The sequence below is a fragment of the Curcuma longa genome, chromosome 10, assembly GCF_044706935.1.
Source record: "Curcuma longa cultivar G26 ecotype Majalengka, Jawa Barat chromosome 10, ITB_CL_G26_1.1, whole genome shotgun sequence".
NCBI lineage: Eukaryota > Viridiplantae > Streptophyta > Magnoliopsida > Zingiberales > Zingiberaceae > Curcuma > Curcuma longa.
The window spans coordinates 7450159-7466533 of NC_133870.1; the positions used below are offsets into that span (position 1 = coordinate 7450159).

The 16375-nt window shown below is 37.6% G+C and overlaps 1 protein-coding gene, 1 long non-coding RNA gene, 1 other non-coding gene and 1 pseudogene across 4 annotated transcripts; 2 read left to right on the forward strand and 2 right to left on the reverse strand.

Annotated features, from left to right (window-relative positions):
• Positions 1 to 896: 896 nt before the first annotated feature.
• LOC141836228 (receptor-like serine/threonine-protein kinase SD1-7) lies at positions 897 to 5552 on the forward strand. Its single transcript, XM_074723670.1, has 9 exons — positions 897 to 990; positions 2394 to 3578; positions 3664 to 3828; positions 3917 to 4009; positions 4210 to 4328; positions 4421 to 4631; positions 4732 to 4972; positions 5045 to 5195; positions 5277 to 5552. Exons 1-9 carry the CDS (start codon positions 897 to 899, stop codon positions 5550 to 5552), a joined length of 2535 nt encoding a protein of 844 aa, XP_074579771.1.
• A 905-nt stretch (positions 5553 to 6457) lies between these two features.
• Positions 6458 to 7759, reverse strand: LOC141836238 (uncharacterized). 2 transcript variants are annotated; one of them, XR_012602440.1, is made up of 3 exons: positions 7409 to 7759; positions 7180 to 7324; positions 6458 to 6606 (listed from the first exon to the last, which is right to left on the reverse strand). It is a non-coding gene; the product is annotated as an uncharacterized LOC141836238 (long non-coding RNA). The 2 variants fall into 2 exon arrangements; XR_012602441.1 differs by having other exon boundaries at positions 7180 to 7333.
• Positions 7760 to 9540: 1781 nt separating this feature from the next.
• On the reverse strand, positions 9541 to 12948 carry LOC141836237 (receptor-like serine/threonine-protein kinase SD1-7; annotated as a pseudogene).
• A 3259-nt stretch (positions 12949 to 16207) lies between these two features.
• Positions 16208 to 16289, forward strand: TRNAS-AGA (transfer RNA serine (anticodon AGA)). The gene has a single exon. It is a non-coding gene; the product is annotated as a tRNA-Ser (tRNA).
• Positions 16290 to 16375: the final 86 nt, after the last annotated feature.

Below are 16375 nucleotides of genomic sequence, written 5' to 3' on the forward strand. Positions count from 1 at the left end.
AAGTGGTGAACAACTTCTAACTCTACTCAAGCAATTAACCCACAATAATATTATCAACTTGTAGCGAATTAAATAGATTGGTCAAGCATTACAATCACATGATGATGAATTGTGTGGCCTTCACTTGTTTGAATAGTATTTTACTATATAAACTAATACTTTAATATTTTATGTCTACATTATAATTAAATCATGTTGAACTTTCATAAGATATCAAAAATTAATATTTTAATAAATTAAAATTATCAAGCTAGTGTGTGTGTGTGTCTAAAAGAGCTTAATGGCATGGATTAATGTGCTTGGCATAACTCATCTAAAGTCATACATGCATATCGATCGAGTGCCTAACTGTAGTTTCCCGATTTACTTCCTCACAAATGGTCGTGGGACCGATCGTGTGGAACCACTAAGGTGACGGATTCCACCTTTTTGCAGGAGATGAAGAGTGCCTTATCTAGCTAGATATTTTGGAAGATAAGAGATAATTTTTATAGATTTCTTAACATCACAAGTCATCTACGAAATTAAATGGACAGCAATTTCCATGTTGTTTCATTCCATTAATTTTCTAATAGGATGTTGACAATTATTTTCATATACTATTAATTCATGAAAGAGATGGACAGCAAATCCATCTCCATGTTAAAGTTGTTTCGTTCTATGAATCTTTCTAATCTGACGTTTGCAAATTGTTGACTTATCCAGCCATCCTGCAGGCGCAGAATTAATTAACTCGAACACAACAAGATAGTTCTTCATTGACTAGACTTCCTGCTCTAGTACTATCAAAAATTTTAAATTCAAGGTGTTAGATTGAAATTGAGTCTTTTGTTATTATAACTTGTAGCATTCAACTCTGAAAGGCAATACAATAGTAGATTGCAGCTTAAGCTTCCATGGCCAAGATGAAGCTCTTTCTTTTTCACTTCCTGGAAATAGTAGCAGTAACACTCTTCTTTCTTGTCCAGTCCTCCTCATCTTCATCTTCTGGTATGTTTAAGAAGGAAATTTTAGTTCAGAATTAAAGCATATATTACTCTATTAATTTATTTATTGCATGCAGTAATTTATATTTAACTTTATCAAATATTTACCATATATATATATGCTTTGAAAGGATATATAGAAAATCAACATAGCATCTTTCATATAGTCAAAAAGGCACATCTCTTTTTAAAATTGTTAAAAAGACACTTTGTCTATAATTTTCTATTTGAAATACCTTTTTGCGCTCTATTTTAGAGCTCTTTTATACAAAAAGAACTTCAAAGTGATGCTATTTTGATTAAAACTGAGTTCGAGCCGTCTAAGGCATATGGCACTGTGGTCTATGCTTTAATTGAGATTTATTTTAGCTAACAATTTTAATTTTTATTAATCAAATTAGATTTTCGTATCCAAGTTAGATTTGATCAATAATTTTTAATTTTTTATTGGTTGAAATTAGATTTATCAATAATTTTTAATTTTTTTACTAATTTTAATTAGTAATTTTTTATTTTTTATTTTTGACTACCATAGTTGGATTTATCAGTAATTTTCAATACAACTCTAAATGTGAGTTTCTTTAGTCAAAATAGTTCTGATTAAGGTGAGTCAAATTTAGAGTTATTTTAATTAGTTAAAAAGCAATTTTAAGATGGAACTAATTTGGTCAAAGTTAAGTAGCTCTAAGTATTTTGAACAAAATATTATTGGTGGTGTACTATTTTAATATTTTTTTTTCAAAATAGAATTCTTTTCATGATAATGATAATACATGATAATAAAAACTACCTTTTAAAATTTATCAATTTATTTATTTATTTTTAAATTAAATTATCCCTTGGACCTAACTTGCTCAAAGTGGTAGTCAATTTGTTAGAAATTGGCTAAAAAACTTTCGATCGGTCCATTGGATGATTGAACAGTTAATCAGTTGATAGTCGTCTAAAGTTAGACATATATGGTCCTCGGGGCAATGGTACAACGGTAGGACATCCGAGTTGTAACCCAGGGACCCGCGGTTTGATCCCCAGCTACAGCGTATTTGTAGGAATTTTTCTCCAAATGGGGAACGCAATCAAAGGATATTGGGTCCATTGGCATCTGGATTGGCCGTCGATTGAACAATTTTCCTCCAAATGGGGAACACAATCAAAGGATGTTGGACATATTGGCCGCCGTATGCGCTTCCCGATTTACCCTGAAGGTGGGAAACTTTAGACCCTCAGAGATTGAGTTCATGAGACTGATTGGGATTTATAATTTTTTTTTAGAAATGAATATATGGACATATTTAGAGAAATAAAATTGCTTATTAAATTTTAAAAATATATACCGTTTTCTAGAAAAGCTAGCTAGTTTCATCCTTCAATAAAATAAACTATATTTATTTATGATCTTTGGTACAGGAGATACAATGTACCAGAACAGCTCACTTGTCAATGGACAGAACTTGACATCGACGGGAGACTTGTTCCAGCTGGGCTTCTTCAGTGTAGATGATAGTTCAGCGAAGGGATACTTAGGAATCTGGTACTACAATCTCACACCGCAACAAGGCACTGTAGTATGGATCGCCAATCGGAACCAGTCTGTCAACACATCCATGGCATCCTTCAACCTCACTGCCGATGGAAATCTAATCTTATTTGAGGAAGGCAGAATTGTTTGGTCGACGGAAACGAGATCCAATTCTGCACGCTTGCAGCTTTTAGATTCTGGAAACCTCGTGCTGAACGACGACAGCGACTCGATTCTATGGCAGAGCTTTGAGCACTCGAACGACAGCGACACTTATCTCCCTGGCATGAAGCTCGGATTTAACAACCGGACCAATACTTCATGGCGGCAAGTGTCATGGAAGAACTCCACGGATCCTTCTCCGGCAGACTACATCCGCATGATTCGTGACCTACCTATACCGGATTTGGTCGCGTTGAATGGATCCGCCATAAGCCATCGAATCGGCCCTTGGAACGGATATGAGTTCGTCGGCCATCCATCGATGGCGAGCAGCTTAACAAAAACGTTCAGGTCATCAATAAATTTCACGTTTGTGGGCAACCAGATGGAGACCTATTATATGGCTAATTACAAGGCCTCGGCGACGCCGGTTCTGTCACGGTCGGTGTTGTGCGACAACGGGACCTACCAGCGTTGGTATCTTGACACGAGTAGCAAGGGAGAGTGGCAGCTTGTGTGGTCGATTCCGGTGGACAAGTGCGATGAGTACAATCGCTGCGGTCGCAACACAGTGTGCACCATGAATTACGTTGAGCCCAAGTGCCAGTGCTTGGACGGGTTCGTAAATATTACGAAGAACGGAAGCGAGGGCAGATGCGAGAGGGAGAAGCCTTTGAATTGCTTGCGGAACAACAAGTTTAGCAAGGTGCAGAACGTGAAGGTGCCCGACACTGAGAACGCTACATCACGAGGAAACATGAGTCTCGATGGCTGCAAGAATTTGTGCTTGAATGATTGCTCCTGCGTGGCGTATGCGGTGATCAGTGGGCCTTATGGATGCATAACTTGGACTGGTGATCTGTTGGATCTCAGAACTTTTGGCGATGGACGAGATGATTTATACGTTCGGACTCACAGGTAATCTAATTATCCACAGAATTGGATCACCAAAGTACGATTAATCAAATGAAACATCTGTCTCTTTTTTTTTTTCCTTTCCAGAATCATCAACAAAGAAGCACGGGTGGGCGGCGCCGATAATAGCCATTCCGCTGTTGCTGGGATTTATTCTATTATGCTGTGTTGGCGTACTCGAGTGGAGGAAGAGAAACAGTAGAGCGTCGACCGGATTGCTATTACAGTTGCCAAATGTATGCGAAGGTAATGAATCGGCAATCGTCACTAAGTTTTAGCTTTATTTATGAGAAAGTAATTAATGTCGATCATGGTGATCGATTCATTCTCGCAGGTGACTCGACGACTTGTGATGATGTATCAGAGTCGAGGTTGGATTCGATCGACTCTCAAGATTCTCCTCTAAATAATACTGATACAGGAGTAGGTGAGTTCCTTCTCTTCTTCTTCTAATTCATTGCTCATGCATACACTGCATTTTTATGCAGTTTTTCCTTACGTTCATTTATTAGCTCGTTCGTTATTTGAATACAGAGTTTAGTTGAATTCCACATATTTCTTCATTTTAAAAAAAAAAATTGAAATCAAAGAAAGACTTATACTGATTAAGGGCGTGATCTTTGTAAGGTATGCTCAACACATTGGGGTTGCTACCTTCCTACGATTTGTGTACGATAAAAACTGCAACAAATAATTTCTCTGATGGAAACAAACTTGGAGAAGGTGGATTTGGTGTTGTTTACAAGGTAAGAAGAGTTCCAGTATAGCAAAAGAAGGCCAATGTTTTAAATCAACGTAACAAATATGAAATAAATAATTCATTCATTCATTTTGCAAGGGTCAATTGGAAGATGCACAAAAGATTGCTGTCAAGAAATTGTCCAAAAACTCTTCACAAGGCCCGAATGAGTTCCAGAATGAACTCTCTCTGATAGCCAAGTTACAACATAGAAACCTTGTTCGTCTTTTGGGTTGTTGTATCGAAGGCAGTGAGAGACTTATCATTCTTGAATACATGGAAAACAAGAGCTTGGACGCCTTCATTTATGGTAAATACGTTTTCCATAATGAGTTAATCATTCCATCACCTCATACATGGTTAGATATTTGTCTTCATTTACATAGCTAATCTTATGAAAATGACTTCAGATAAAACCAAAAGTTCTTTGCTAAATTGGCAAAAACGTCTTGACATTATAATTGGGATTGCTCGAGGCCTTTTATACCTTCATCAAGACTCTATCTTGAGAGTCATTCATCGTGATCTTAAGCCAAGTAATATCCTCTTGGACAGAGATATGATTCCAAAAATTTCAGATTTTGGCATAGCAAGAATAGTTGAAGGAGATAGAGCTCTTGCAGATGGAACCACTAGACCAATTGGAACGTTGTAAGTTAATTCAAACAATATATATTTTCTAAAATAAAATATAGCTAATGTTGTTTATGTTCTTAAGTGCAGCGGATATATGGCACCCGAGTATTTATCATGCGGATATTTTTCATTTAAATCAGATGTGTTCAGTTTTGGTGTGATAGTTCTAGAAATCCTAACTGGCAAGAGGAATAGAACATTCACTCAAACAAATTCAGGTTTAAACCTTTTAAGACATGTAAGTTTAAATTGAAAACATGATACCTTGACCATTATAAGTTGTTAGAATTAAAAAAATCTAATTCTTATGTGATTACAGACATATAATCTTTGGAAGGAAGGAAGATCCTTGGAGATTCTCGATGACACAGTAGGTGGCTCATATCCAACAATCGAAATTTTACGTTGCATCCGAATGGCTCTTTTGTGCGTACAAGAAAATTATGAAGATAGACCAACAATGACAGAGGTGATGATGATGTTAGCAAGTGAGGATCAACTTTCAATTCCACTCAAGCAACCCACAATAACATCAACTACTCATAGCGAAGGAGATTGCACTACCAAAGAAAGTATCACAATCACAGGTCGATGAATTGTATATCCTTTACTTATTAGAATATAGTTTTATTATAATCAATACTTTTATATTTTATAATTTGTATTTAAATTATAATTAAATCATGTTAAACTTTGCAATATAATGTGGAACTTAAGCATACTTTATACAATAAAGATGATTTTTAATGTTGACCCTGATGTGTCCTCACACTATTGGATGTAAGACTTTTTTTTTGGGGTAAATGGAAAAAAAAATAAGCCCTTCTCAATAATGTCATTACACATATTCGACCTTTGAATTTTGGATAAGAGCCCTTCAAATTTCATTTATCACTAGTCCAAGAATAATATATATAAAAGTTTAATTTTGCACCATATCATCTTCGATTGTCATGAAACAATCAACCTTTTGAATAGTGAATTTAAATTGGTTTATCTTTACATAAAATCTCTAGTCATTTTTAGCATGATTGCGATTAGTACGTTGCAAGATTCCAATCAAACATCTTAGTCATATGGGGGAGCAATGCTCTCATCTCCTCGTCTCATAATGCGAAGGAGGGATCCCTGTCATGCTACCACGCTGTGGAACCACTACCCCTGAGCGGCCGAGCGGAGCCTTGACAGAGCAACTGCACACACCCTCCTGATGTACCACTAACCCATGAAGTGACAGTGTGTGCAGATCATGTAACTGGCGACGGGCTCAGACTACAAAGGAGCCGATGATCGCCAGCATGCAATCATGCAAAATGGTGCATGACACTAATGTATGCAAGATACATCTAGTAAATAATCAATGCCCAGTAAAGAACGGTATATTACTACTCTAATGAACCTATATACTCATGGTAAGTATCAAGATGCAAAAGAAATAAACAGGTATCAGGTAAAAATGATATACAATATGTATAAGCAAGTAGTGACATACCAGGCATATATAAAAGAATAACAAGAATTACTACCAGCTATAGCAAAACTATATATACATGTCAAATAATTTATCTAAAAAGATAAGACAAGATACCCGCCTTTCGAAATTGGTTCGTGTCCGAAAATAATCTCCGTCCAAAATCCGGTTCAATGTCCTGTAATTAGGATAAATAATATTTCCATTCATTTAATTAACTTTTAATTAAATGATCAACTCCTAAGTATAATTCCTATTGAAATAAATACAAAGAGGACTTTGATAATTAACCTTAGTAAATTTTATTATTAATTTCATCCCAATCATTAATTAAAAATCCAACCTAATTCCTCTTAAGCCACATGACACAGTTTTCAAAAGAGATCCTTAATTAAGAATCATGCTGGAATAATGGCCTTCCACTGCTAGGTGAGCCATCAAAAAAAACAGGAGAGTGATATCTAATATAATCAACGTTAGATACAGAGGACTGTCGATTAGGCAACTCCATTATTCGCAATGTGTTTGCATCAAGGCAAAATTTGATATTTCACAGTAGAACATATAGATTTTATAATAACAAGAACAAATCAAAAAAAATCAGAATGAAATTTAATCTAGATTCTTTGATTACAACATGCTGTATCAAAAATCTCGACAACAAATCAAATATATTGCCCTACCGAATCAATCCCTGCACGAACTAAATAAAAGGAATAAAGAACTAGCCATCCTTGAGCCAATTCCGTACCTGGAAGCCTTAAGTTGTTCCAGGGAGAAATCAGGACGAAACCAGAGAAGGGAGGGCACGTGAATATGATCACAAAAAGAGAAAAACGTGGAAGAGGAACGGTGAAGCTTTTTCCCTCTTCTAATCAACGCCTCCTCCGCCTGATCTGCCGAATCTAAAAGAAAACCCTCAGCAAACCGAAGAATCCAACCCAACAGCAAATACCCAAAAAAATGAAACAAGGCCTCACCTCCGTCCTGTTGCTCAGCGGTGGCTAGGGAAGGAAGCGGCAGAGGGTTAGGTACAGCGGCAGAGGGTTGCTGCTAGGGCACAGAGAAGAGGAAGAGGGAGAGGTGTTGGCTTCTTCTCCACACGGCGGCACTCGATCCGTGACTGACGGCCGGCGCTGCGCAAGTTCGGAAACGAAGGAGGAGGCGACGGCAGCCGGACGATCGCGGAAAAAGGAGAAAGAGGAAGCACGGCAAGAGCAGGGAGGGGAGAAGAGATTGAGATGCTATGCAGTTCCGGCGGAAGAAGTAAAGGCCGCGACAGGTGAAGGAGAAAGGAGCGGACGACGGTTTCGGCGAGGAGAAGAAACGCTTGTGCGTTTCCGGCGTAAAAACACTAGAGGGTTATGGATTGGATTTTTACACTCAAATCCCTTAACCCTCTTTTATTTATTTATTATTATTATTATTTTTTAACCGTATTTTACAATATTATTGGTTGAACTTAAACATACTCTATACAATAAAGATGTTTTTTTAGTGTTGACCATGATGTGCCTCACACTATTGGATGTAAGACTCTTTTTTTTTTTGGGATAAAAGGGAAAAATTAAGCCCTTCTCAATAATATCATTACATAGAACCTTTGAATTTTGGGTAAGAGCCCTTCAAATTTCATTTATCAGTAGTCAAAGAATATATATAAAAGTTTAATTTTGCACCAAATGATCTTCGATTGTCATGAAACAATCAACCTTTTGAACAGTGAATTTAAATTGGTTTCTCTTAACATAAAATCTCTAGTCATTTCTAGCATGATTGATTAGTACGTTGCAAGATTCCAATCAAACATCTTCACAAGTTCAAAAGTTTTGATATTTTCACAAAGATATAGTAAAACTTTTGTCACCAAACTTGTCTACTCATAATTGAGTTTGACATATACAAGAAATTTTAACCATACATGAAACAACACTTACTGAATTATGTAATATGATTAGTAAGTTGAAGGAAGTTAGTATCATACTTTTGGAGCATGAACATACACCTTACCAACAACGAAAGCATCAAGACCTTTAGCGATGAACATCTTCAGGAACTAAAGGAGGAATATGAGGGTTTCAAGCGCAAACTATATCATGAATATAAAGAATAAAGTTCAAAGAAACACTATGGTGGTCATCATGAAAAGAATGATCACACTACAAAAGGCTCTTATGGTTCATTGTGAGAAAAATAAGGATAATGTCAAGTACTATAATTATTATAATTCATGATTATTTAGGTTAAAACAGTATAAAACTTTTAAAACACTTTTCAACATTTATTCATTTTGAAAGTGTTTGTTGACTCTAATTATGTTTACTTAGCTAAATCTTATTCCACACAGAATGTAGATTTAAGAGTCATAGATTGCATAACCAATATTTTTATGAAATTTCATTAAATTTTACATTGAACAAAATGACTTTCTATAGCCATGTAGGATACATGTCTTGAATTTAAGTTAAGGTATTGATGTTTGCAAGTTGAGTATTAGAGGTCGATGAACTTATCTTTCATGATCTCTTATTCACTCTATAATTTTTTATGAATTGATTTCCTTTTCAATTTATTTTATAATTTAGATATGTTTTAAACTTTTCCAGTACTAATATTAATTATTTTCAGGAACAACTTATTATGATTCTTGTTATTTGCCAAATGGTTGCCATTGTAGTGAAATCTATCGTGCTAGATTTTTTCATGTCACATTAATTTAAATTGATGTGAATATATAATATGCTAGATTAAATCAAAGAGACAATAAATGTATAGCTAAGTAAAAGAATTTGCCAAATTGAAATTACCAACCTTTTGTTTGTAAAGTACTATTAGAGGAAAGGATTGAATAATAATTTGAATCAATTTGCTTCAAATTACTAATCATATTAGATAACACCTTCTTCGAATGTTGTGTTGTATTATGATTAACACATTCTTATACATGTTAAACTTGATTATGCATGAATTGTCATAGTATGGTGATAAAAGTTCTAGCAAAGTCAAAACTTTAAAAACATGAAGATATCATATCTTAATTCATGAACAAACTCAAGATGTTGTCAAGTTGTCATCCTACAAAACATTAATCGCCCTAGAAAAGATTAGGGTATCAAGAGAAACATACATAAATTTATTTTAAAATGACAAGTGTTTGATGAAAATTCACAATCATCATCTCTATGCACTATTTCTTTTTTTTCATAGAGATTATCACTATCATTGAAAAGTTCAACATGAGGCAACTATAATTTAAATCATGGAAAAAACTATCAAAGCATTAACTTTTGAAAAATTTATGTTCTACTCAGAGTTAAAAGATGTACATATGTCATCGATTTGTGATTGTAAGACTCATTTCTTTAGTAGTGAAGTGTTCTTTCCCATTTGTTGATATTGTGGTAGGTTGCTTAAATGGAGTTTGGAGTTGGCCTTCACTTGCCAACATCATCACAACTTCTGCCATTGTTGGTCTATCTTCGATGTTATCTTGTACACACAACAAACTCATTCGGATGCAACGTAAGATTTCTGTTGTTGGATATAAACAATCTAGTGAATTATCAAGAATCTCCAAGGATCTACCTTCCTTCCAAAGCCTATATGCCTGCGATAACATAAAAAAAATATTAAAATATAAGCAACACCTTCTAAAGATAAAAACATGCATGTTTTGAGATTGCATGCACTTACATGTCCTAAAAGATTCAGACTTGTGTCTGCTTGGCTAGTCATTCTGTTCCTCTTGCCACTAAGGATTTCTAATACTATCACACCAAAGCTGAATACATCTGATTTAAATGAAAAAACTCCATCATTTAAGTACTCGGGTGCCATATATCCGCTGCATTTGAGAGCTTTGATATTAGTATTATCCTAGCAATTTATTGTTTGACTAAATTATGTTAGTTGTAGAAATATAAGGGGTAAGAAAGGGGGAAGATGACAAATTTGCATATAAAACATAAATAATAAAATGTTTATTTTTATTTTTTATTTAATTTCCCTCCTAAGCTCCTACTCTTACTCTCTTATATCTTTTCACTCAAATAAACTCATCCTAAAGGACTTACATTGTTCCGATTGGTCGGGTAGTTGCATTCTCAATCTCCTTCAAATATCCTTGCAATGCCAAAATCTGAAATCTTCGGAATCATGTCCTTGTCAAGGAGGATATTACTCGGCTTAAGATCACGATGGATGACCCTCAAGAGAGAGTCCTGATGCAAGTATAGGAGTCCACGAGCAATCCCAATTATAATCTCAAGGCGCTTTTGCCAGTTTAGCAATGAACTTCTAGTCTTGTCTGGCACATTTGCTCAAGATTAGACGTTTAAATTGTAGCTGATAATGACAATCAACTTAATGTAGGCAAGTATACTAACCGTAAATGAAGACATCCAAGCTTTTATTTTCCATGTATTCAAGGATGATGAGCCTCTCATCTCCTTCAATACACGATCCCAAAAGTCTAACAAGATTTCTATGCTGTAACTTGGCAATCAGTGAGAGTTCATTTTGGAACTCATTTGGGCCTTGTGAGGAGTATCTCGACAATTTCTTGACGGCAATCTTTTGCCCATCTTGAAACTGACCCTAACAAAATGTAATATACTTGGCAATTAATATGAAAGTATCTTTGAAACACTGAGTCTTTTCCTACCACACTAGATCTCTTACCTTGTAAACGACACCAAATCCACCTTCCCCGAGTTTATTTTCACTTGAGAAATTATTTGTTGCAGCTCTTATTGTAGATAAATCGTAGGAAGGTAGTGCCCCCAGTGTGTTGATCGGACCTGCCACAAAGATCACATCATTTATCAGCAGAAATCTTCTCTTATGATTTTGTACTCAGACAACAAAGAATGGATAGAGTTCAAATGACCGAGAGAAAGAACTAACCTACTCCACTATCATACAGAGCAGACTCCTCAGAGCCTATCATAACCAACCTTGATGCATCATCAAAATCCATGGTGTTAGATTGTTTAGACAGCTTCTGCAGGTCACCTGTGAGTACGAACACCATGATCCAGGTTGAATTCTCCCAAATAAAACATAATGAACAAAGTCATTATTTACCTTTCTCTAGATTTGGCAGCTGCAATTGCAAGCTAGTCAACTTGGCTGAGGACTCAGCGGCAGTCCTCAATCTTTTGTTTCTCCTCCTGATCACAACTAAAGCTATACAACATAATAGAATAAATCCAAGCAACAGAGGAATGGTTATCTCCCAGACAAGTTCCTGCTTCCGCTTGGAAGTCAAATGTTCTACAAAATAAAAAAAACAACAAATTCTTGACGATTACAAACTGTATATATATATATCATCCTTGATCATCATCGATATAATTGGCATACCTGCAAGCCGAACATATAGATAATCTTCTCCATCGGTAAAGTTTCTGAGGTCCAACAGATCGCCACGCCAAGTGAGGCAACCATTCGGCCCAGTCACCACAGCATACGCCACGCAGGAGCAATCGCCCAAGCACAAGCTCTTGCACGCGTCCAGATTCACGTTGCCGTGGGCTGTGGCGTTCTCAGTGTCGGGCAGTTTCACTTTCTGCACCTGTGAAACATGGTTGGACGAGCAACTCAAGGGCTTCTCTCTTTCGCACCCGTTCTCTGCAGGTGCAGCTGCAGGTTTGAACCCTGGCAAGCAATCGCAGGAGTACTTGTAGTAGCCTTTGGTGCAAACTTTGTTGCGGCCACAGTGATTGTAGTTATCGCAATGGTCTTCGGGAATCGACCACAAAAGTTGCCACGCTCCGTCTTGCAGATGCCAGCGCCGGTAGCTTCCGTTGGCGGCCAACAGCGACACCGACTGGACCGCCGGCGATACCCCGTCCTCGTAGTTAGTCATGAAGTAGGACTCGGTGCTGTTGGACTCGAACGTGAAGTTCACACCGATCGCCCCCATCTTTGGGACGCCAGCGAGCTGGTATCCGTTCCACGGCCCCAAGCGGTAGAGTTTGACGGATCCGTTGAATATCGTAATCTGCGGAACCCCTTGAATCTCCATCCTGTCTTCGAAGTAGCCTGGAGAAGGGTCCGTCCCGCTCCTCCATGACACGAGCTTCCATGTAAAATTGGTCAGGGAGTTGAACCCAATCTTCATGCCAGGGAGAAGACTGTTGCTTGACTCGTCGAAGCTCTGCCATAGAGTTCTGTTAGAGGCGCCAGCGATCAGTCTGAGGTTTCCCGAGTCCAAAAGCTGCAATCTTGAAGAATTGAGTTCTGCAGACGTGTTCGTCGACCAAATAGTTGTTCCTTCATCAGATACGATTAGGTTTCCGGTGGCGGTCAGGTTCAAGGATGCGGTGGATCTGTTGAGGGCCGTGGTATTTGCAACCCATACTACTGTGCCTTCTCTGGGTGTGAGATTCAAGTACCAGATTCCTACGTATACGTCCGCTGAACCATTCACAAGATTGAAGAAGCCGAACTGGAATACGCCTCCCGACGAGTTCAAGGTCTGGCCATAGATAAGTGAGTTGCTCGGGTTCAGTGTATCTCCTGCACAAACGCTTTAGCTCGGATCGAAATGCACAGTAATGTATTTTCTTCTAAAAACGATCAATAAATAAATCAGAAGGACAAGCCACGGAAGATCCTGCAATGTTATAATTAACTTTGGAGTAAGATACATACTTGATGAAGCCATACCAAGAACAGTGAACGCCGTTGCTACTATTTGCAGGAGCTGAATAAGAAACAGCTGCATCTGGGAAATGGATGTTGAATGATCTTCGTAATTGCTTGGACCTCTCAATGATAGATTGGTTTCACAAAGTTGCCAGAGGCTATATATCAAGTATTCAAGCCTCATCTTTTGTCTCAGCTTTAAGTTTCGCGGTAAGCTCCCTGACAATTTCCTTGCCTCAGTTTGGATGAATGGTCTGGTATTTTCAGCTGACTTAGGATGCGTATTTGACTGGACAATTTGTCAACATCATATTAAAAAGGTTCGGTGATACGGTGGACAGAGGATCTACACATGTTAAGGAAGTTAAAAAGTCAAGTTTACGTGAACAGTTGGAGATCAAAAGCAGTCATCTGATTCCTTCGTCGTCAGCGCAATTCACCCGATTTTAGAGGATTTAAATTTCTTGACTCATTCGATCATTTGATTTTAACATAAACTTTTCGATTCTATCAGCTCGGTTCATCCGCCACTCAAAAACTCACTCTCAAACTCTATCAGCTCGATCAATTTGATTTAGAGAACTCAAACTCTTCGACTCCATCAGCTTGACCAATCCGATTCCAAAAGACTTAAACTCCTCGATTTCATTAGCTCGGTTATCCGACTTTAAAAAACTGACTCCTTAATCTATATCCTATGAATAGCCCACTGACAATTACTATAAATATTCTCAACCGCAAACTCTCCCATGTATACATGATATATTCAGTAAGTGCAAAAGTAGATAACCATTGTCGGATCTAATCTCACATTATTATTGATGTGGATATGTTATTTTGATAATTATATAAATTCTAAAAAAGATGAGGTATGTGAAATAACACATTTCATCTCCTTCTCCATTCATTTTTCTACCACTTACGTCTTCCCTCAGCTCAGACAGGAACAATTGGATTCCTCTCGTTCCCTATGCATATTCTTCCACACGTCTGGGAAAAGTACAAGGTCAGAGCATGAATATTCTTCCAAGATGCCATTTTACATATTCAACGTCAACGGAAGGGACTACTAGCTAGCATGCTCATCAACTTCTCCAGCAGCACATGTTGATGAATTTGGAATCTTAGTAGATTCGTCGGCAAGAATTTCAAAAGTTGTTGCTAAGGTCTGAAGTATGAACAAGACTTGTGACAACAGAAATATCACAGCAACTGCTTCAGTAACCAAGTTGAACGTTCATACAACTTGTGGAGGCTTTTGTGATTTTCTTTTTCTGTTCTTTGAAACAAACTAATCAAATCTAACTGAAAATTTCAATTTATCATGGTAAATTGTGCTGACGAAAGCAACTCAAAATTGCAACACAAAATATAAGAAGAAGAGTTAAGCCTCCAAAACACACATGATCTTGTATAGTTGTATTGATTGTTTATCTATTCATTATTCATGAACACGTATGTGGTCAAAGTACAAGGTCTCAACAGCATCAATATTTTACAGAAATGTCAACTTGATATATTTTACAACAAATAAGAACACAGGCATACTCAGCGATACTTCTAAAGCAGTTGAAAAATCCATTACAAAGCGGTGGACGGAGCACAGCAGCACCACCTTATTTCAAGTGTTGATGGGAAAGAATTAAAAGCTGCATACCTCGACGCTCAAGTCAGGGCAACAAGAGGAAGAAGATGAACAGTAGTGAACTTGAGCGTAATAGAATAGAGAATTAGAGCGTAAGGAAGTCTGAGGGTCAGAGAGCCTTACCTGCAGAGCGGAGTGGTCTTTTTAAGGAGAGATGAGCATGCCTATCTGTCACGTCATCATTTAAGGAATGTCTCATCATGATTAATGGGTGGCAGGAACAATCGAGTTCCTTGTCCCATCGCTGGTAAAGCGCTGTGTTGTCACTATCCGTGCAGGCAGCAGAGATAGCATTAACTATTGGGGGCATGAGTTCTAGGGGTGAGCAGTACCCGCCCGGCCCGCTAAACCCGCCCGCCACCCGCATCCGGAACCCGCCAACCCGCAGGTTTAAAAAAAATTAAAAATAAAAATGGATAGAAAATTGACAAACCCGCTTGTACACGGGCGGGTTTCGGGTTTTAATTTTAAAATCCGACTAAACCCGACCCGCCCGCCTATTTATATACAAATAATAAAATATATGTATACATATATTAAAAATGATTTGTTTAATAATAGATAAGGACAAAAAAGAGGTTATGATGGGAATCTCCATGGAGGATGTTAAGCAATATGAACTGAAACTTAAACATTATTATCTTCTTTTCTGTTTTCATTCTTCAGGCACATTGAAAGAAAATGGCAAGCATTGTCTTGATGATTAAAAGTCTCATACTTTCCTACTTGTAAGTGGTGTCATTCAAATTAAATCTTGTGTCCTATTAATCTATTATATAACAAACTTTGATTTATCTACTTGTAGGCCAAAGAGTGCTGCATTTTGGATTTTTTGCCCCAACTTGGATAATTCCTAATTACCTGGACTTGGACTTTGGTGTTGAATTATGAATTATCCTTGTTTTTTTGTGTGGCCATGAGATGCTTCCTATTTTGGTATGAACATTGTTGATTAGTTATAAAACTGTGGATTGTATTTTAGACTCTTTTGTAGACGCTTATTATATCAATTATCATCCGTAAAATTCATTTTTTTACATTCGATAACCCGCCAATCCGCCCGCCAATCCGCCCGCCCGCCGCCACCCGCCACCCGCCACCCGCCGAATTTGATGCGAAAAAAAATCGAGTTGGGTTTAAATTTTATTAACCCGCCAATGGTGGGTCGGGTGGGAAAATCGCACGAACCCGTCCGACCCGCCCGCTTGCTCAGCCCTATGACCGTTGGATCCTTCCTGCGCGGCCAAGGCCGATGGCGGAAGGCCAACCTGGTGGTCCGGCACCGGCGGAGTCAGCGGGGGAATCATACCGGTGAATCTAGGTTTAGATGGGTTTCAACTATTCGAAGTCGCCGAAAAAGAGAAATCTTGGCGATTCGAATTCGATTCGGTGAGTTTGGGGAAGGAGACGACGGCGGCTGATAAATAATTTCACTGATCAATATATTAACAAATTATAATGTAAAAAAAAAAGTTAACATCAGGTGGACGTGCCGGAGTGGTTATCGGGCATGACTAGAAATCATGTGGGCTCTGCCCGCGCAGGTTCGAATCCTGCCGTTCACGATATTTTTCTTCTTTTTAATTCCTCCTTTCAAATCCTATAACATCTCACTACTTTAATAACCACATTAATAATGTTTTAAATTCAA